This window comes from Haliotis rufescens, unplaced genomic scaffold (genome assembly GCF_023055435.1).
Source record: "Haliotis rufescens isolate VD_foot unplaced genomic scaffold, xgHalRufe1.0.p SCAF_6, whole genome shotgun sequence".
Lineage (NCBI taxonomy): Eukaryota > Metazoa > Mollusca > Gastropoda > Lepetellida > Haliotidae > Haliotis > Haliotis rufescens.
The window spans coordinates 54,914,849-54,937,716 of record NW_025964334.1 but is presented as its reverse complement, the minus strand read 5'-3'; the positions used below and the strand labels follow the sequence as shown (position 1 = coordinate 54,937,716).

At 41.9% G+C, this 22,868-nt stretch overlaps 1 protein-coding gene across 1 annotated transcript; it reads right to left on the bottom strand.

Moving 5' to 3' along the window:
• Positions 1-619: 619 nt before the first annotated feature.
• On the bottom strand, positions 620-20,216 carry LOC124138198 (L-gulonolactone oxidase-like). Its single transcript, XM_048386266.1, has 12 exons — positions 19,962-20,216; positions 17,392-17,493; positions 14,140-14,265; positions 12,358-12,455; positions 10,352-10,442; positions 8,415-8,600; positions 7,520-7,627; positions 6,837-6,913; positions 5,554-5,703; positions 4,346-4,507; positions 3,749-3,839; positions 620-2,658 (listed from the first exon to the last, which is right to left on the bottom strand). Exons 1-12 carry the CDS (start codon positions 19,977-19,979, stop codon positions 2,503-2,505), a joined length of 1,365 nt encoding a protein of 454 aa, XP_048242223.1. The 5' UTR covers positions 19,980-20,216; the 3' UTR covers positions 620-2,502.
• Positions 20,217-22,868: the final 2,652 nt, after the last annotated feature.

Below are 22,868 nucleotides of genomic sequence, written 5' to 3'. Positions count from 1 at the left end.
TATATCAAAATTTTGAGATGACCCCTGGTGCCTTCTATTGTTTAACCAATTAGCATGCCTGACTGATTTTCATACTGGGAACAATAGGTGGTGGCAAAGTGAGGATATCCCCAGAGATGCACACTTCAGCAACCATCATCAGGTCGTCATGCCTTGCCACACATCTTAACTATGTACTGGGTGTGATCAATTGCTTGATCACAATGACTTTGTTCGTCATTTCTATAAAGTATTGTAGGAACGAATAAAGGAACCTGTTCCCTGCATAATTAGGAGCTAAACGTTCTGTCTTTTCAATGTAGAGCTACGTTACCTGTAGATTTAACCGCGCTAAATTGAATTTGTAACCAAGCGCAGCATGATAAAATGGATGTAGACAGTTGACCAGGCTTTATTGTAGTGATAAAATTGATGTAGACAGTTGACCAGGCTATATTGTAGTGATACAATGGATGTAAACAGTTGACCAGGCTTTATTGTAGTGATAAAATGGATGTAAACAGTTGACCAGGCTTTATTGTAGTGATAAAATGAATGTAAACAGTTGACCAGGCTTTATTGTAGTGATAAAATGGATGTAAACAGTTGACCAGGCTTTATTGTAGGAATAAAATGGATGTAGACAGTTGACCAGGCTTTATTGTAGTGATAAAATGGATGTAGACAGTTGACCAGGCTATATTGTAGTGATACAATGGATGTAAACAGTTGACCAGGCTTTATTGTAGTGATAAAATGGATGTAAACAGTTGACCAGGCTTTATTGTAGGAATGAATTGGATGAAGACAGCTGACCAGGCTTTATTGTATTGATAAAATTGATGTAGACAGTTGACCAGGCTATATTGTAGTGATAAAATGGATGTAAACAGTTGACCAGGCTTTATTGTAGGAATGAATTAGATGAAGACAGCTGACCAGGCTTTATTGTATTGATAAAATTGATGTAGACAGTTGACCAGGCTTTATTGTAGGAATGAAATGGATGTAAACAGTTGACCAGGCTTTATTGTAGGAATGAATTAGATGAAGACAGCTGACCAGGCTTTATTGTATTGATAAAATTGATGTAGACAGTTGACCAGGCTTTATTGTAGTGATAAAATGGATGTAAACAGTTGACCAGGCTTTATTGTAGTGATAAAATTGATGTAGACAGTTGACCAGGCTTTATTGTAGTGATAAAATGGATGTAAACAGTTGACCAGGCTTTATTGTAGTGATAAAGTGGATGTAGACAGTTGACCAGGCTTTATTGTAGTGATAAAATGGATGTAAACAGTTGACCAGGCTTTATTGTAGGAATAAAATGGATGTAGACAGTTGACCAGGCTTTATTGTAGTGATAAAATGGATGTAGACAGTTGACCAGGCTATATTGTAGTGATACAATGGATGTCAACAGTTGACCAGGCTTTATTGTAGTGATAAAATGGATGTAAACAGTTGACCAGGCTTTATTGTAGGAATGAATTGGATGAAGACAGCTGACCAGGCTTTATTGTATTGATAAAATTGATGTAGACAGTTGACCAGGCTATATTGTAGTGATAAAATGGATGTAGACAGTTGACCAGGCTTTATTGTAGTGATAAAATGGATGTAGACAGTTGACCAGGCTATATTGTAGTGATACAATGGATGTAAACAGTTGACCAGGCTTTATTGTAGTGATAAAATGGATGTAAACAGTTGACCAGGCTTTATTGTAGGAATGAATTGGATGAAGACAGCTGACCAGGCTTTATTGTATTGATAAAATTGATGTAGACAGTTGACCAGGCTATATTGTAGTGATACAATGGATGTAAACAGTTGACCAGGCTTTATTGTAGTGATAAAATTGATGTAGACAGTTGACCAGGCTTTATTGTAGTGATACAATGGATGTAAACAGTTGACCAGGCTTTATTGTAGTGATAAAGTGGATGTAGACAGTTGACCAGGCTTTATTGTAGTGATAAAATGGATGTAAACAGTTGACCAGGCTTTATTGTAGTGATAAAATGGATGTAGACAGTTGACCAGGCTTTATTGTAGTGATAAAATGGATGTAGACAGTTGACCAGGCTTTATTGTAGTGATAAAATGGATGTAGACAGTTGACCAGGCTATATTGTAGTGATACAATGGATGTAAACAGTTGACCAGGCTTTATTGTAGTGATAAAATGGATGTAGACAGTTGACCAGGCATTATTGTAGGAATGAAATGGATGTAGACAGTTGACCAGGCTTTATTGTAGGAATGAAATGGATGTAGACAGTTGACCAGGCATTATTGTAGGAATGAAATGGATGTAGACAGTTGACCAGGCATTATTGCAGGAATGAAATGGATGTAGACAGCTGACCAGGCTTTATTGTAGTGATAAAATGGATGAAAACAGTTGACCAGGCTATATTGTAGTGATAAAATGGATGTAGACAGTTGACCAGGCTATATTGTAGTGAATAAATAGATGTACAGGCATATGTCATCAGTATACAGTTATACATTATATCAAACAATTTTTGTGAAAGAGGGGCTTTGTCCAAACACACGTTCCAGATTAGAGTTCAAGAACATTCCATTAGGATCCAAGCTTTCCCTGATTTTACAGAAAGCTTCAAACTTTGGGTAGAGCTTCTGGAAATCTTCTCGTCCCAGCTTGTGGTCCTGCAACATCACAAAACAGGTTCAGAAATGTCACAAAGAGTGCCACGGCACTGTAGCTCACATTAACCTTTTCATAAAGTGAGAAAGAAAAACTTTCAACTTTGAAACTTAGGTAACTGGATGTTCCATATCAATGTGAAGTCAGCAATACTGGTGTCTTAGAAAGAACTATTGCTCGCCCCTTAGAGATACCACTGTTTGACCAAATAAGCTTGTATTACACAGAACTTAACACCAAAATGCATGCTTATGTTTTGCAAGAAACTAGTTAACTGAGAAAGATTGACTCCCAACATCCCTGGGCTTATTCAATGACATGTACAACCAATGACCCCAGCAACCCTGTTGCTAGGCTGACATCACATTGCATTGTTTGGCCGGTGTATCTTGAAACAAAATTTCACAAATTACATCATAGGGTATTGTGATGCCTCATTATAGAAATCGATTGTAACACAACAACATTCGCGTTGTATGGTATTAGATAAATATGTGTCAACTTTTAATGTCCTTGAAGTATTATTCTGTTAAGCTTAATTGGATTATGTTGCCGATCACATATGTCTGCCTATTTACACATGACAGTGAAAAAAGGTTTCCTCGTACAAAGCCATAAACGGCAAGGATATAAATAGAATATTTAACCTGTGCAATAACAATTCAGCAATGCAGAAAACAAATCTGATGAAAATATGTTCAGTTTTTATGGTAATAGCATAAACATGGGCATTTTTCTACAGTGTGTAAGTGAGTGAGTGTTGTTTTACTCCGCTTTTTCTAGCATTATCTCAGCGGGGACCACCAGAAATGGGCTTCACACACAGTACCGATGTGGGCATCAAACCCAGCTCTTTGGTATGATCAGTGAACGCTTTAAATAGGCTACTCCACCATCCCTTTGTGTGGAGAGCTGTGTCCATACAACTAATATCATTCATACATTGTACTTGTGACAAAATCAATCACAAACATAGAAAGTCTGGGAACAGAAAAATAATTATTATTTCCTGAAACTTGTAAGTGACATTGCATGTTAATTCTATTTCAGTTTATATTTAGTTTTATGTGTTTGAGGACAACAAATTCATACCTTAGCCCAGTGTGGTCGGCCTCCAACATCCGAGACTATCTTCTGGAAAGCTGTCCAATATTTGTCATTCTGGACAAACTTGTTGAAAGGTCTACAACCAAGAGGACACTGGCTTATTACAGATCAGATTGATAAATCAATAAATGACATTGAGGTCTTCTCATTCATTATACCACCAGGGTGGTTAACCTGAGCTTGGAAAACTGAACCAATAGAAATTTGTTGAAGATTTTTCTCTTCCAGTACATCATGGTGTTTGTGTTAAGCTGTATACACAGGTGTTTTTCTAACCGAATATCAAGGTGTTTCTCTACCTGAATATCAAGGAGTTTCTCTTCATGTACATCAAAATGTTTCTCTACTGTATATCAGAGAGATCACTACCTGTATATCAAGGTGTTCCTCTACCTGTATATGAAGGTGTTTCTCTACCTGTATATCAAGGTGTTCCTCTACCTGTAAATGAAGGTGTTCCTCTACCTGTATACCAAGGTTTACTCTACCTGTATATCAAGGTGTTCCTCTACCTGTATATCAAGGTGTTCTCTACCTATATATCAAGGTGTTTATTACCTATATATCAAGGTGTTTAATTACCTGTACATGATGATGTTGATGTAGCAGGCGTCCCAGCCGTGAACAGGACTGAGGTAGATGTTATCACCCTTCACGAAGCGGACCTCCACGGGGAAGTGCGCCGGGAACCTGCTCTGCTGTATCCAGTTCCGAAGCTCAAACAACACGACCGCCGTCTTGTCTCTGGCAACATCAGAATCATAGTTCCTGCAGTCTTAGATCAGAGTGAATGATGCTATTTCACTCACAACATCACAACATATTTCGAGAATGACACAAGTGGAGCAGGATGCAAGTCATTATCACTCTACAAGACGCTTGTGACCTCACAAACCCTGGATCATATTCAGGGAGAACCTTAGATTTAATTCCACAATTAGTAGAGTCAGTTCCCGGAGCTCTCCATACTATCGCTGCCACTAGTCACAGATCTCCACTGTGCCTGACCATTATATTTTCAAACAAATGATGACTGTTGTGACACCGAATACTCTTCCCCCAGCTATTAAAATTATTTCCTTTGTCAATTTGAATTTAAGGGAATGTAAGAGAGAAGTTGGGAGTTTTTTTGTAAGTTTGCAATCTAGAACCAATCTGTAATGATTCTTGTACGGGCCACATTCACACTGCAGCAATATCACCAGGGGTGTAACGAAGGTGCTTGAGATCCTAGCACCTAAGGGACAGAACTCTTACAGACCCTAGCACCTAAGGGACAGAACTCTTACAGACCCTAGTACCTAAGGGACAGAACTCTTACAGACCCTAGCACCTAAGGGACAGAACTCTTACAGATCCTAGCACCTAAGGGACAGAACTCTTACAGATCCTAGCACCTAAGGGACAGAACTATTACAGATCCTAGCACCTAAGGGACAGAACTCTTACAGATCCTAGCACCTAAGGGACAGAACTCTTACAGATCCTAGCATCTAAGGGACAGAACTCTTACAGATCCTAGCACCTAAGGGACAGAACTATCACAGCATAGCACAGAACAGCGTAGAACGGCAAAGCACAGCACGGCATGGCACAGCACAGCATATCATGGCATAGCACAGAACAGCATAGCACAGCACAGCACAGCATAGCACAGCTATTTCATAGAATGATGACACAACCACATATTATATCACCAGTCTATATCGGCACTCACAACATGCAGGGTCCTGTCCTGCTTTGAATCCCTATTGGTATAAAACCTAAAGAAGAAATGAGTGCAGCTTTACCTCGGTATGGCCCATTCCATGACATACTGCTTGAAGAGGCAGTTGAAGTTGAAGATCTTGTCGGACCTGTCGACCTTCTCAGCGCAGGATGAGTACAGAGTGTGGAAGAAGAAGCGGTTGATGGAGGGCACCAGGAGGGGCAGGAACGTGCTGTGAAGGAGAGTGAGTGAGTGTCTCAGGTTTGAATCCATTGACAGTGATACGACCGCTACGATCTTGCAGGGGTTTGTTGACCAAAGCAAGCTTGGCATGGTAAAGTGACGTGAGTTGCCCTTGCTGAAAGTGGTCTTGGACCAGGCAGATCAGTGGTCGATAATGTGAGCATCGATTCATGCCACCAGGAAATATTAACACACAGTCAGCATGGTCAGTCAGTGCTTGTCCTACTCAAACCGTGACCATCGGATCCCCTGACAGGGGGTTGGGGTGGATGCCACTTTGAACAGGTTTTCAGTTATATAGTGATGCAGGTGGTTTTTCAGAATGGTGAAATCCACGTGACTGGGTACTGTGCTGACTACCTTGTACATAGTCCCAGTACAGGATGTCTGACACTACGTGGGCCAGTACATTATCTGTGACACTACGTGGGCCAGTACAGGATCTGTGACACTACCTGAGCCAGTACAGGATCTGTGACACTATCTCAGCCAGTACAGGATCTGTGACACTACCTGAGCCAGTACAGGATCTGTGACACTACCTGAGCCAGTACAGGATCGGTGACACTACCTGAGCCAGTACAGGATCTGGGACACTACCTGAGCCAGTACAGGATCTGGGACACTACCTAAGCCAGTACAGGATCTGTGACACTACCTGAGCCAGTACAGGATCTGTGACACTACGTGAGCCAGTACAGGATCTGTGACACTACCTGAGCCAGTACAGGATCTGTGACACTACGTGAGCCTGTACAGGATCTGTGACACTACCTCAGCCAGTACAGGATCTGGGACACTACCTAAGCCAGTACAGGATCTGTGACACTACCTGAGCCAGTACAGGATGTCTGACACTACCTGAGCCAGTACAGGATCGGTGACACTACCTGAGCCAGTACAGGATCTGGGACACTACCTGAGCCAGTACAGGATCGGTGACACTACCTAAGCCAGTACAGGATCGGTGACACTACCTGAGCCAGTACAGGATCTGGGACACTACCTGAGCCAGTACAGGATCTGTGACACTACCTGAGCCAGTACAGGATCTGTGACACTACCTGAGCTAGTACAGGATCTGTGACACTACCTCAGCCAGTACAGGATCTGTGAAACTACCTGAGCCAGTACAGGATCTGTAGAATGTAGTAGCCGACCAGCATGTCCCTGAACCAGCTCCCCTTCACACATGGCTCCTGAAATATTCAAATAAATCAGACTAGTTGTATGTTTGTTTGTTTGTTGTTTAACGCCGCACTCAGCAATATTCCAGCTCTATGACAACAATCTGTTAATAGTCGAGTCAGGACCAGGCAATCCGGTGATTGACATCATGAGCATTGATCCACGCAATTGGGATTGATGACATGCTTCAACCAAGTCAGCGAGCCTGACGAACCCGATCCCGTTAGTCGCCTATGATGACAAGCAGTCGCTTTTTACGGCAGGCATGGGTTGCTGAAGACCTATTCTACCCCGGATCTTCACAGACCAACTAGAGATGTGTCCTGAGCCCGCGGTTAGACACGGTCAGTATCATCTTATATTATGACAGAACCTATCCTCACTTTAATATTTATTATTAACACTTTGAACACAAGGTGACATAAACAGGATTAACTTACATTTTTTAGCCAGTTTTCATGAAAACAAAACAATAAAGAAGCACACTCATCGCCTGTTTTACAGATGGTCACTGTATGGCCGATTCAACGTTAATTTTAACTCACTTTTTACACACATGTGTCATTGAACATAACTTTACTGGACATGCCACCATGGCATCAAAGAACAAGTCTGACCTCTTTAGTTCGGCTTGCATGGTAACAGACGACGTCGTCAGTGTGAGGAAACCAGAAGAATCGGAAGTGGTCGGAGGATGTGACGTATGTATTGAGATTCTCCAGCACCTGGAATAAATCACAGCTCAGTGAGGTCAACATTTGAATAAAATGCTCTAATCAATGGCACAAAACGATGCTGTTAATCTCAGCAGTTACGTGTTTGTAAAGCAATTGTTCAATAGACAATATTTATTCGTTGGTATAAAATATTCATCTTTTAATAATTTAGATAATTTAGTTTTGCAAATAAATACCAAAAAAATTATTTTGGTAGAAAATGATTAATAATAGATTTCAGTTATTTGCGTTGCTTTGTTAAATTATGAAATATATTAGCTCAAATTCAATTCTTAAAACCTCTTGACCCTTACAATTTTAAATGTATAAACTTGTGAGAACTGACCACTCTCTCCCCCTCCACTCCAGTGTGTGAAATAGTCTAAAAATATTGTTGGCTTGGTGGGCTAGCTAGCCTTAAAAGTCACTGTCAAGTTTCAAATTTCACTAACTTAAATATTCAACAGTTTAATTTTCTTGAAATTTGATTCTGTGAAGCTATCCCTTAAGAAAACCCAAACTGCAAATCATGAGTCAAATACTATGAAGGGGGGTAACTCTGATTTCGCAACCTTGATCATGGATATAAATTTAAGTTTTGATTTTAAATGGTCATATTCATCTTCAGAAATGAGAGAACATTTTTTATCAAGAGGCATGCATAAAAAAATACAGTAAATATGTCATTAGACAGTCAAGTTAAGGACATTTCAAAATCTTTAGCCCAACTATAATTTTGCTAGCCATAGGCTAGTAGGCAGGCGACTATGTTGCAAACTGCTCCACTCCCTGTTACCTGGTCTAGTTTTGCGGGATAGTGTTTCTGTTGGAGGTTGTAAGCTGGTTCACACTGGAACGTCACGGTGAGGATGATGCCAAGACTCCCCAAAGACAGCGTCGTTGCCAGGAATAACTCTTCATTCTTCTCTGCAGAAACTTCAATAATCTCCCCTGATGCAGTCATGATCTCCATGGCAACAACCTGAACACCAAATTAAAAACCATGACTGCACTGTTGCATCAGTTATGTTTCATGACCCAATACTGGCTTCCACTTTCCTGGTCATACATGGGTTGGTTATAAAATGTTTAATCTTAAAGTAGGTTATGTAGCCGTAAGTCAATATATCTAATTTGTTTACATTATAGCGTGTTCCACCAGAGTGCTATGTACACAGTTATTATAGCTAGTTGTTGTACCAGCACTGTACTGTAGATCATTGGGAGTTATTCCCCTTTAGTTGATTAAACATGGCTATAAACCAGACATGTGCTTTTGACTCACTAGAAAGTTGAACCTCCTAAACAGAAGTTCCAGAAGTCAATAAGACCATTAGAGGTTATTCTATCTTATCCTCAAATTTACCAGAAACGTCACTATCTTTAAAAACAATTAGCAGCAATGAAACATCAACACTCATTGACATTGACATAGGTAGCAAAGCTTGAGGACTTTATTTATTTCACTTTGGCTTTATTTGTATTGACATACAGTTCGCAAGGAACTCATTGACAAGACCACACAGTTTCTATTTTTAATTCCATAGGCCCGAAGTAGGGCTGGGACGGGTAGCTCAGGTACCCGGGTCGGGTGGGTACTGAGTAGGACCCGGGTTAGTCACGTGATATATTGTTTCGTGACAAAAATTATCTAGAACTCTATGGTTACACTACAAGTCACTAATGTTTGCATTTATCTCTGACTATGGACCCATTCCTTCTGATTTTTAATATGGTTGAATAAAGATATAACTTAATTCAGCTTCAGTGTATGAATGACCAGAAAGTTTAATACATGTATCTAAATACATTTTGCCAGGGCTATGCTAAAAATGTTCCAAATCGGACATTTTGAGACATCTCCTGAGACCTACAGTGGGTACCCGGGTAGGGTCGGGTAATAGGGGGGTGGGTACCCGGGCAGTAAATATGGACTCGTCGCAGCCCTAGCCCGAAGCCCCTACTGTCTAGCAGCCAGTTTAAGAAATAAAAACATTTACTTTTATTATTTGTCCCACCAGTAATGTAGACCCTCTTATACAATACAAAATGTTAAATATAAATATTGTGTCTACATCACTGTCAGTGATTCAAGGGGCCACCTGCAATTTTAACTCCATGGCAGACTTTCATATAAAGAAATAACTGATTGACAATAATTTTTATTTTTATTGCAACCGACCTTGTGTGGAAAAACTGGCCTAAATCTGTGAAACATAAAATTAAAAAAGTGTGGCCAAGGTACCCTTAATGCCAAGCACTAGGCAGGGTAGCAACAAGTACCATTTTGTAACGTCTTTTGGTATGGGGATCAAACCATCAACCTTCCACTCACTGGGCAGACACTCTATCCACTCAACCACAGAGGCAGCCTAGCCAGAGAGTGACGGTTTGATCCAAACAGGTCCAACTCTGACACAAGAGGGGGGCCCAGTCGTCTAAGGCGCCGCAATTCACTGTGCAGAGTTGCGTCCATTGAGCACGCCAGAAACCTATGATTGTGGGTTGGAATCCCGGTTCGCCCTAATTATGTTTCTAGGTCTGTCAGCTCCATACCAATGCTTGTGGGTTTCACGGAAGTGGTAAACGTCCGAGACCTGCATCACTACGGGCTTTCCTCCCACATTAAGCTGACACGCCGTGATATAACTGGAATACTGTTAAAGGGGGCGTTAAACCTAACTCACTCACTCATTCACACAAGACAGACAACTTATTGGTAATTTTACTCACATATGAAGAAATGGTGCCGTAGTTGGCGCCAGTGCCATGGGTTCCAGTTGATATCACACCAGCAACCGTCAACTCCGACACTGTCCCCAATCTGACAATCAAACGTTATTGGGTTATGAACAGAAGAAGTGCTTTCACTTTATCTTCAACATATGACAGACACTCAAAAGGAGGCTGGGAGTTTTGTTTTGAGATTTTTTCCGACATGCCATGGATTTTTGTGTTGTAAAACTGAATAATATCATCTGTACTGGTTTTCATTAGGATCAATAATATCATTGTATAATCAAGACTGCGAAGTTCATGTTACAGTGATCTTAATCAACATAGAGGAACATTTAGTACACACAGCTCCTCAAAAAGACATGTCCCGGCCAATTTCTGACACAACTCACACGCTGAAGGCCACGTCTGACTCACATACAGAAGGCCACGTCTGACTTACTGAAGGCTATGTCTGACTTTCAGAAGGCTGCATCTGACTTACTGAAGGCCATGTCTGACTTACTGAAGGCTATGTCTGACTTTCAGAAGGCTGCATCTGACTTACTGAAGGCCATGTCTGACTTACTGAAGGCCACGTCCAACTTACTGAAGGCCATGTCTGACTGACACACTAAGGCCATGTCTGACTCACACACTGAAGGCCATGTCTGACTCACACACTGAAGGCCACGTCTGACTCACACACTGAAGGCCACATCTGACACACACTGAAGGCCACGTCTGACTTACACACTGAAGGCCACGTCTGACTCACACACTGAAGGCCACATCTGACTCACACACTGAAGGCCACATCTGACTCACACACTGAAGGCCACGTCTGACTCACACACTGAAGGCCACGTCTGACTCACACACTGAAGGCCATGTCTGACTCACACACTGAAGGCCATGTCTGACTCACACACTGAAGGCCACGTCTGACTTACACACTGAAGGCCAGTCTGACTTACACACTGAAGGCCACGTCTGACTCACACACTGAAGGCCATGTCTGACTCACACACTGAAGGCCACGTCTGACTCACACACTGAAGGCCACGTCTGACTCACACACTGAAGGCCACATCTGACTCACACACTGAAGGCCACGTCTGACTCACACACTGAAGGCCACGTCTGACTCACACACTGAAGGCCATGTCTGACTCACACACTGAAGGCCATGTCTGACTCACACACTGAAGGCCATGTCTGACTCACACACTGAAGGCCACATCTGACTCACACACTGAAGGCCACGTCTGACTCACACACTGAAGGCCACATCTGACTCACACACTGAAGGCCATGTCTGACTCACACACTGAAGGCCACAACTGACTCACACACTGAAGGCCACGTCTGACTCACACACTGAAGGCCACATCTGACTCACACACTGAAGGCCAATCTGACTCACACACTGAAGGCCACGTCTGACTCACACACTGAAGGCCACGTCTGACTCACACACTGAAGGCCATGTCTGACTCACACACTGAAGGCCACGTCTGACTCACACACTGAAGGCCACATCTGACTTATACACTGAAGGCCATGTCTGACTCACACACTGAAGGCCATGTCTGACTCACACACTGAAGGCCACATCTGACTCACACACTGAAGGCCACGTCTGACTCACACACTGAAGGCCATGTCTGACTCACACTGAAGGCCACGTCTGACTCACACACTGAAGGCCATGTCTGACTCACACACTGAAGGCCACGTCTGACTCACACACTGAAGGCCATGTCTGACTTACACACTGAAGGCCACGTCGGACTCACACACTGAAGGCCACGTCTGACTTACACACTGAAGGCCACGTCTGACTCACACACTGAAGGCCACATCTGACTCACACACTGAAGGCCACATCTGACTCACACACTGAAGGCCATGTCTGACTCACACACTGAAGGCCATGTCTGACTCACACACTGAAGGCCACGTCTGACTCACACACTGAAGGCCACGTCTGACTCACACACTGAAGGCCACATCTGACTTACACACTGAAGGCCATGCCATGTGAAGGCAGTATATTGTTGTTGAGATCCCGCACCAGGCATCCCCCCTGCACCATCACCTGGAGAGAGGCTGTGTCAACCTGGAGATCAACCAAACAATACAGGTACACATGATGAAACAATTCCATCATCAATAATTACTCACGTAAAAGTTGTTCGAAACAATGAGGTTAAAGCAAGTCCTCTATTCCATGTATCACGAATGATTTGTTTGTTGTCTAACGCATCACTCAGCAATATTCCAGCTATATGCAGCGGTCTGTAAATAATCGAGTATGGACCAGACAATCCAGTGACTGATATCATGAACATCGATCCACGCAACTGGGATATGATGACATGCATCATCCCTGACCATCTGTTCACGTTAGTAGCCTCGTACGACAAGCATAGTCACCTTTTACGGCAAGCATGGGTTGCTGAAGACCTATTCCAACCCGGATCTTCACAAATGATGCTTATACGAGGAAATGTACTATTTTCCAATACCGGTACCTCTACCTGTCAAAGTGAAGGAAAACAAGAATCGCCAAATTGGCGGTCCTTGCACATTTAATTCAAGGCTATGAAATAACTGTTTCTTGGTCTGCTTGTTCAAATTTGAAAACTGCTTCTATGGCCTAGTGGACAGAGTGTCTGCCTGGAGAGTTGTAGGTCAGGGTTCGATCGGCCGCCTGGTACCAAAATTTGTTTAAATGTGGCACTTGTTGTTACTTTCTGGTGCTCAGCATTACGGGGATAAAACGAGGACAGGTTGGCTTGGAGTCAGTATACTGTGTCTGAGTGTGCTAGCACTATAAACGCACACATGCAACCACGCACATGCCTTACTAAGACTTGTTGCAATTTTTTTCAATCAAAACCTCCACCTCGTTTCTGACATTAATGACATTAATATGTCTTATCGTGATGTACAACTTTCAAAAATTGATATCTTATCATTTTGCAACATAACTAAGCGCAATAAATCATACAGAAGGGGACGTCGTTGTTAATATAGTATAGATATTTTCTCTAGGTGACTATAGACAAAAACATTTCCTTTTTTTGCAAAGAGTGAAGAGTACTCAAATCACATCGTGGTTAGAAACACCCAGAGTGAACTACCGTATTTATGAAGGGATTCAAACCAGACCCGTCCATGAGGCAAGAAAACACTCTCACCACTGGGCTACCAAGGCCTGCCCTGAACCATCCTCACAAGGCAAGAGAGTTAACTGACTATAACAGTTCAGTTTCCAACCTTGCCGAACTAGGCTGGTATTATGGAGTTAGATTTTGGCTGGACTAACAAGTCTATGCATAGTCCAATCAAAATCGCGCACCGAAATCGAAATCCAGTTTGTAAACTGTCGTGCAGATTTCGGTCGATTGCAGGATTTGCACAGCATGTGCACTGCCAACTCTTTGACAACAGATATTTTCAAAATCTTTTCAAGTGTTTAATCAAGGTGCTCACGTGATTTGATGCACTTCGCGATGTAAGACCCGTTTTCTCACAATATATAGATCTTGATTATCGATCAGATCGTCTTGACTGGGCGCCACCATTTTGTTTGAAGCAAATGCAAGTGCTACGAGAGGTGGAATCTGATTGGAATCTATGGAATCATAGGAGAGACATAGAAGGGACTTAATTTGTAACAGCCACTGGTGGCGCTACGATCGAGCCCAGGAATTTCAGCCTAGTTCGGCAAGGGTGGAAACTGGACTTTTAAAGTCAGTTAACTCCCTTGCCTGGGGAAGATGGCCCTGAACACTCACCTTGACTACCTTGTTGTAGCGACTGAGGCTGATCATGTAATCAGTGGTACACGCAAGGTCTGATGGCGAATGACCATATCCAATGACCTTCACCTTTTTACCTTTCTCCTGTGCAAATGCCAGTATCTGTAAATAAGTTTAGAAGAAAATCACTCAAAACTAATCATACTTGTAACAAAGATTTAAATTGTACTGAGCCCTGATGCCCAAAGCGATCTTAACGCTAGTTGGAATTACAACTGTCTTAGCGCTAAGGTCAGTTTAGTGGAACAACACCAAACTAAGACTATTGTGAGGTAATGTTAAAGTATGGGAGTTACAACTGTCTTAGCGCTAAGGTCACTTTGTGGAACTACACCCAACTAAGACTGTTGTGAGGTAATGTTAAAGTATGGGAGTTACAACTGTCTTAGCGCTAAGGTCACTTTGTGGAACTACACCCAACTAAGACTGTTGTGAGGTAATGTTAAAGTATGGGAGTTACAACTGTCTTAGCCCCAAGGTCACTTTGTGGAACTACACCCAACTAAGACTGTTGTGAGTTAATGTTAAAGTATGGGAGTTACAACTGTCTTAGCGCTAAGGTCACTTTGTGGAACAACACCCAACTAAGACTGTTGTGAGTTTATGTTAAAGTATGGGAGTTACAACTGTCTTAGCGCTAAGGTCACTTTGTGGAACGACACCCAACTAAGACTGTTGTGAGTTAATGTTAAAGTATGGGAGTTACAACTGTCTTAGCGCTAAGATCACTTTGTACAAGCGGGCCTGCTGGTTAGCTGAAATGAAGTTGACCTAGAATTTTCTTCTTGAAAGATTCTTACAAAAAATTTGTAATTATGGTATTTATCATGATAATATGAATACACAATGTGCAAAGTGGTCAAATATAACAAATGTAACATATGGGATCACACTTTCATAGTAAAGTACAGATTCTAGTACTTTTGGGAGTTGAGTCCTGTCTGGGTTGGCAATCTAACCCACTCAGCCACCGAGGACTTTCATGTTTGTAGATGCCACAGAAGCTGGGTGGGTTAGTTCATGTGCTCACTCTAAGAGTCACTCAAAGAGTGTGATTTCAAACCCTGGACAGGACACAAACCAATAAAGTACTAGAATCTGTACTTTGCTAAGAAAGTTTAATCCCAAATATAACATTTGTTACATTTGACCATGGTGATAGTTTGAAATTTCACAGTTCCAATGCTGCCTCACAATTCTCGTCTTCTGCACTGCACATAATGATTAAACTGTTTATGTCCACTTTCCAAGAATGAAACACAGCAATTTGAAAGAGAAATAAACTGTGACAACCAGTATACTTCTTCACCTCAGTCTGCATTGAATTGATTTCAAGGGGTCAAAAACTATCTTGAAATAAAATGTATTGTGCAAATATATCAGCTATTGACCAGTGCAACACACTCATTTATCATCCAAAACTGGCTCCCACAGGAGATAACCTTGGATGAGATCAAGCGATATCTACACTGTAGATATCGCTGCAATGAAATTACATCACAATGCTTTGCAGACCACAGTGACATTACTGGTTACCATGACGTCACAATCAAATGCCATCACTAATGGCTCTGCTACTGAAGCTGTTAGCAGTACTTTTTACATTGAAGACACTGCTTATTACTGTCTACAAATTGAAAAGGTTGGAAGAATGATGTTGGATGATAAATAAAATCTCACCCTCGTGTCTTTTGATATCAAATATATCAACACTCGAGCTTGTTGATAAAAGCGGAAAAACATCTCGTCAAGCCTCAGAATTTTTCAACTTTTATCAACTCGTGTTGATATATTTGATATCAAAAGACACACAGGTGAGATTCTCTATTTCCCATACAATCAAAAGATGTCAGGGTTAATTTCATGAGATAATCCAAACATAATCAACCAGACAAAGCAAAGTTTGCATAATTTTAGACAGGTACATCCATACACACAAACATAATTGTTGTTGTCCTTATCATAAGTTGAAACTATCATACTGACGTTAACACCACACTACTGGGATTTAAACAATTGAGGATAGAAACCAGTTACATTCCCATGGGGAATCCAGGTTACAATAGGTCCTCAGCAACCTATCCTGGTCTTAGGTATCCAGGTTAGAATAGGTCCCCAGCAACCTATGCTGGTTGTGGGTATCTGGGTTAGAATAGGTCCCCAGCAACTTATGCTGGTTGTGGGTATCTGGGTTAGAATAGGTCCCCAGCAACTTATGCTGGTTGTGGGTATCTGGGTTAGAATAGGTCCCCAGCAGCCTATGCTGGTTGTGGGTATCTGGGTTAGAATAGGTCCCCAGCAACCTATGCTGGTCGTGGGTATCTGGGTTAGAATAGGTCCCCAGCAACCTATGCTGGCCGTGGGTATCTGGATTAGAATAGGTCCCCAGCAACTTATGCTGGTCGTGGGTATCTGGGTTAGAATAGGTCCCCAGCAACCTATGCTGGTCGTGGGTATCTGGGTTAGAATAGGTCCCCAGCAACCTATGCTGGTCGTGGGTATCCGGGTTAGAATAGGTCCCCAGCAACCTAAGCTGGTCGTGGGTATCCAGGTTAGAATAGGTCCCCAGCAACCTGTGCTGGTTGTAGGTATCCGGGTTAGAATAGGTCCCCAGCAACCTGTGCTGGTCTTAGGTATCCGGGTTAGAATAGGTCCCCAGCAACCTGTGCTGGTCTTAGGTATCCGGGTTAGAATAGGTCCCCAGCAACCTATGCTGGTCGTGGGTATCCGGGTTAGAATAGGTCCCCAGCAACCTGTGCTGGTCTTAGGTATCCGGGTTAGAATAGGTCCCCAGCAACCTATGCTGGTCTTAGATATCTGGGTTAGAATAGGATTTCAGCAACAAATTCTTGTCGTAAGAGGTGACCAACAGGATTTGATGGTCATGCTCGCTGAATTGGTTGATGCATGTCATCATATTGCAATCCCATGATCGATGCTCATCACTGGATAGTCTGATCCAAAAACGCTTATTTATATACCACCATCATATGTGTGGGGCATTCGGGTAGCCTTGTGGTTAAAGCGTTCGCTCGTCACGATGAAGACCCGGGTTCAATTTCTTACATGGGTACAATGTGTGAAGCCCATTTCTGGCGTCACCTGCCTTCTATTGCTGGAATATTCCTAAAATCGGCGTAAAACCATACTCACTCACTCATATGTGTGGCTGGAATATTGCTGAGGGTGGCGTTAAACAACAAACAAACAAACAACAACAATACACACCTGTCTGACTTCCTCCGTTGTTTCTGGCTCAAAGTACAGTTCCGGGCGGCATGAGTAGGTTGTTGCCCAGTTCGTAAACTTGTAACCCGGCTTACCCAGTGACTGTGAAAAATAACAAATACCGGTTACCATGGTTACTTTACATTTATCTCGGCCAGACAGCTCCAGGTGGCTGATAGTGCCTGTACGTGAAGACCAGAATACCGGTAGTTCAGGTCACATGCCCTCAATACAAGCAAGGGTCAGGTACTGTTTAAGAAATACAAGACAATTCCGTGGAACACCATTATGGGGACAGTAGGCATTCTGTGTGTAACACAAGGATCCATTTTAATTGAATGGAGGACTGCAGTAAAGTGTGACAATGTGCAGTAGAGCTCATGTTGGTAAAAGATGCTGGCAGTAAGCATTTGATTGATTGATTGTTGTTTAACGCCGCACTCAGAATTATTCCAGCTATATGATGGCGGTCTGTAAATAATCAAGTCTGGACCAGATAATCCAGTGATTGATATCATAAGCATCGTTCCACGCAATTGGGATACGATGACATGCATCAACCAGGTCAGCGAGCCTGACCACCCGATCCTGTTTGTCGCCTCTAACAACAAGCATAGTCACCTTTTACGGCAAGCATGGGTTGCTGAAGACCTATTCTGGCAGCAAGCAGCCACATAATCAACTGTCCCACATGCAAAGCTTCGGTACCTGGTATTGTCAACAACAGCACGAGTGAGTGAGTGAGTGAGTGAGTGAGTGAGTGAGTGTTATTTGAAGTCATGTCAGCAATATTTCTGCCATAATGTGACTTGAACATATTACACAATATTTTTTTAAAAAGTGTCATCGAAGGACAGTATAAAAACTAGCAATACATCACAGACTGGCTAAAACTAGTTGTATGACATTAAAAATATCTTATTATTGGGCAATGACACGACATAAAAATGGGGCTATAGATCACCAGCAACAAACATAAGGACTCCATACTAGGGACCAAGGGGACTTACGGTACCTCTGCTACCAGTATTGTTCCCCACAGTTACTGGCGATGGTTGAAATTTTAGCCAGGGATTAAGTGAACAAATCTTCTGCAGTTAAAATTTAGGTAGATATAAATATACTTTGAATGAGGGGGTCCTACATACCTTCTTAGGGGGGCAATAATTTTACGAAAGCACAAACTACGCAGATCTTAAATAGGGATAATTGTTAGGTTGTGATTTTTAAAAAGTTGATTTTGCCAGTAAATACATAACGTACAAGTTTTGATACATTTTTTTTATACCAGGTTATAGATTGGAAAGAAAAGGCCGACTTGTATGTGTAAAGCAATGGTCATTCAGATCACAACAGTCATCAGGAAAAGTGGTAAACCAAGAAATAACCAGAGTCCCACATGAGTGAGTATTTTTTATGCCACTTTTAGAAATATTCCAGCAGTATTACGCCGGGGACACCAGAAATGGGCTTCACGTATTGTACCCATGGAGTGCCACTTGAATGAAGTTTGTTTGTACTGTTTGTTGTTCATTGCCGCACTCAGAAATATGTCAGCTATATGACGGCAGTCTGTAAATAATCAAGTCTGGACCAGACAATCCAGTGATTGACATCACGAGCATCGATCTAAACAATTGGGATATGATGACATACATCAACAAAGTCAGCAAGCCTGACTACCCGATCCCGTTAGTCGCCTCTTACGACAAGCATATAGTCACCTTTTAGGGTAAGCATCGGTTGCTGAAGACCTATTCTAATCCAGATCTTCATTACTGACAATGATTGAGAAAGTGCATAGCCATAAAAATTAGATTTCGCAAATGAGAAATAGCTATTGACCAATCAGAAGGTCCCAAATTCCTCGAAGAATTTCGGACGATCAAAAAATGTTTTCTGGTTTATAGATATATAAAACAATATTTGCAACAGGTGATATTTGAATTACTTAATGATATTGTTTGACTTGTTTATCCAGCAGCTGCTGTGATTTATTTGCTGCAACTTACAAATCGGCTAAACTTTCATTATGAAGATTATTAAGGTTACCATCTCATAACCTAAATATTATTAATAATATCTAAATGATTACTGACAATAATTGAGAAAGATTTTCATGTAGACATTAGCTTCCTTTTCGTGATCTGAAACCTCTGGCTGGCCGATCACAATCGAGTAAGCCGTAAGAAAGGAAGATATATATAAATTTATGATCAAATATATTTTGAGACATAATGCACTGGACAAAAGGCGATGATAAAAATCTCCATGTAATTGTTATGGTTGAAAATTATTAAAATTCATAGAAACACAATCACAACGAATATAAAAATTTCATTGAAAAGAAGCTAATGAATATAAATGTGTAAATGATTTTGAGATGCTCCCCGTTACGAAATCAACACCAATGTTGTGAACAAGCGCGGCGATGTTTCAACAGCACAGCCACAAAAAACCATGCGATGAAGCTAATATCTCTGCTTGGCCGTAATATCAACATACTACTACAAAATACTTCATTAAAACCGACTGACAGTCATTCAATTAACCCAACGCAAAACACGTACCCTGACATCGCCCGCCATGTTCGGATAGTTTGCTGGTCAAATATAATGTGGCTGTTGGCTGGTGTTGTCTGTGTCTCATCGACCGGCTGATCGCGGTATAACGGGGAGCCAGATACCGGACTCGCACGATTTACCGACACGGCTTGTGATTGGTAGAATAGCGGTGACACAGCAAATTTTCACAACTTGTCGTCGCATGACTCCGTCTAGACACGTGATGAGGTAGTGGCACCAACAGTTCGGTGTTCGTAATAGGGCTAGGACGAGTCCAAATTTGTTACCCGGGTACCCACTGCAAGTCTGAAGAGTAGGGAACAAAATGGCTGATTGGTAATTGTTTGACCGCAGCCCTGACAAAAGCTATTTAGATTCATGTATCAAACAATTAATCAGATCATGCGTACATCCCATAAACATGTAAATAAGTGCACTTAGAATTAAATACATAGGTAATAATCATGAATAAATAATAATGTCTATTCTACGTAAAATCCTGAAAGCTTTCACATAAAGAAACGGAAAAGGTAGATCTTGTCTCAGCAGGTAAATTAATTTGTAATAAATCACAAAGTTGACTTAAAGGGGCACTGATCTAACGCAATTCCCCGGACTGGTTGTCGCATTTGTTATTGTTTTTTCCCCGTGAGTACCCGGATGATACGCAACGCAACTGAACGTGACCAGAGACTGGTTTTACGCATTTTTGAACACTGATTGGTTAACTGTGATCTATAAAGATTTCGACAAAGGGCGCATGTTAATTAATTTCTTCAGCCTTACAAACAGACAAAAAGAACGGCGGAGCTCATCGGATGTCGTCATACATGGCGATTTACCGAAACATGATATGATAATGCTTGGTGGTCTCTGCATGCATTACACAAGGTAGACTAAACGATTGTGTGTTTGTGTATGTGTAAATGTGTGTGCGTTATAAACAAACACACACAACACACACACACACACACACATACATACACACACATATTGTACCGACGCAGTCTTATGGACACTGTCAAGCGACTTACACAGTGACTCGCACAGCTCATGACGTCACAGTGATACTGTCATTCCCCAGATGGAGGATACGCATGTAAAATTTGCTGGGTATTGGTGACAGGATTGGTTTGGTTGGTTTGTTGTTTAACGCCGCACTCAGCAATATTCCAGCTATATGACGGCGGTCTGTAAATAGCTTCCAAAGAAGCGGTACCATCATAAGATGTACATACATATTTCAAATGAATTTACTTTATAATAGCTCAAGATTAGAAACATAAAGAAAACTATCCAAGTTGTTTCTAAGTAATCATGATAAAACCTGGAAAGAATATTTCATAAATGTTTGAGGGGCGGTCGGGTAGCCTAGTGGTTAAAGCCGTCACGCCGGAGACCTGGGTTCGATTCCCGACATGGGTACAATGTGTGAAGCCCATTTCTGGTGTCCCCCGCCGTGATATTGCTTGAATATTGCTAAAAACGGCATAAAATCTCAGTCACTCATAAATGTTGGTACACATTGTCCTTGATGTTCTGTATCTGATCCGACTGCATGGTCGGAAAATATGTTTATGATATGGTGATATTGTTTTCATTTCAGTCGGAACAACTTCACCAGGACTGAACGTTGATATCAATATGAATATTTTAACATATTAACTTTACATGCACTAATTAAACATTAACAACGGTAATGAAATTGATAAACGGTACTAATTTGTTCTAGGTCTTCAGCAACCCATTCTTGCCGTAAAAGGCGACTGCTTGTCGTCAGAGGCGACTAACGGGATCGAGTGGTCAGGCTCGCTGACTTGGTTGATGCATGTCATCGATCCCAATTGCGTGGATCGATGCTCATTCTGTCAGTCACTGGATTGTCAGGTCCAGACTTTATTATGTACAGACCACTGTCATATAGCTGGAATAGTGCGGCGTTAAACAACAAACAAACATGTGTCCTAGTTTTATTTGCCTGGTACCAGGAGCGCCAAATCCGTGTCAGAGCCCTTACTGGTTCCCGGAGCGCCACGAGGAGATCTCCTCCTAACTATCAAACTTGGCGCTCCCGGAAACCCGAATTGACAATACTTTCATTCATGCTTATGTCTTTTCTTAAACATCCAGTCTTTCAGAAATACCAAAATGAAGAAATGCCAACTAGATTGACAGTTGTATGTATTTAATTTCTTACATTTCACACCTACACACAAATAATTAAATAGGTCTTTGAAAGACATTTAGAAGTGATACACATAAGGAAGAGAATATAACAACTTCTTTATTATGAGGAACACAACGTTTCGGAGTATATGCTTACTCCTTCATCAGGTGAATGAATGCCATGAGGCAGAGAGCAGGATAGCTGTTGTGGTAGGTGAAGGTTTTTCAACGTGGCAAATGGATTTGGCACGTCGGGTGAGGGTGGCGATGATGGCTTGTTTTATCTGGGGATTGGTGGCAGGAGTTGTAGTGGATGCACTGGTCTGTGTGTGTGTTGGTGGGGAGTGGGTGTGGGTGGGTAGGGGTGGGTGGGGTGCGGTCCATGGGCTGATGTTCTTAGTCCATCATCTGTAGTTCGGAGGGACACGTCTAGGAAAGGAAGGTGTTTATTGGTTTCGGTCTCCATGGTGATCTAGATTCTCTGGTGCTGGGCGTTGAGATGATTAAGGATCTCTGTGGGGTCGTTCTGGTGGTGAATGTGTCGTCTACTTTTCGGTACCAGCAGATGGGTAGGAATGGTGCTGTGGAGAGGGCTGATTCTTCGAAGGATGTCATGAAGATTTCAGTGACGATAGAGTGGAGCCCATAGGTAGTCCATGGATTTGTTTATAGATCATGTCGTTGAAGGTGAAGTATGATGTGTCAATGCAGCTGGAGACAAGGTTGATGATGTTGTCTATTGTGAGT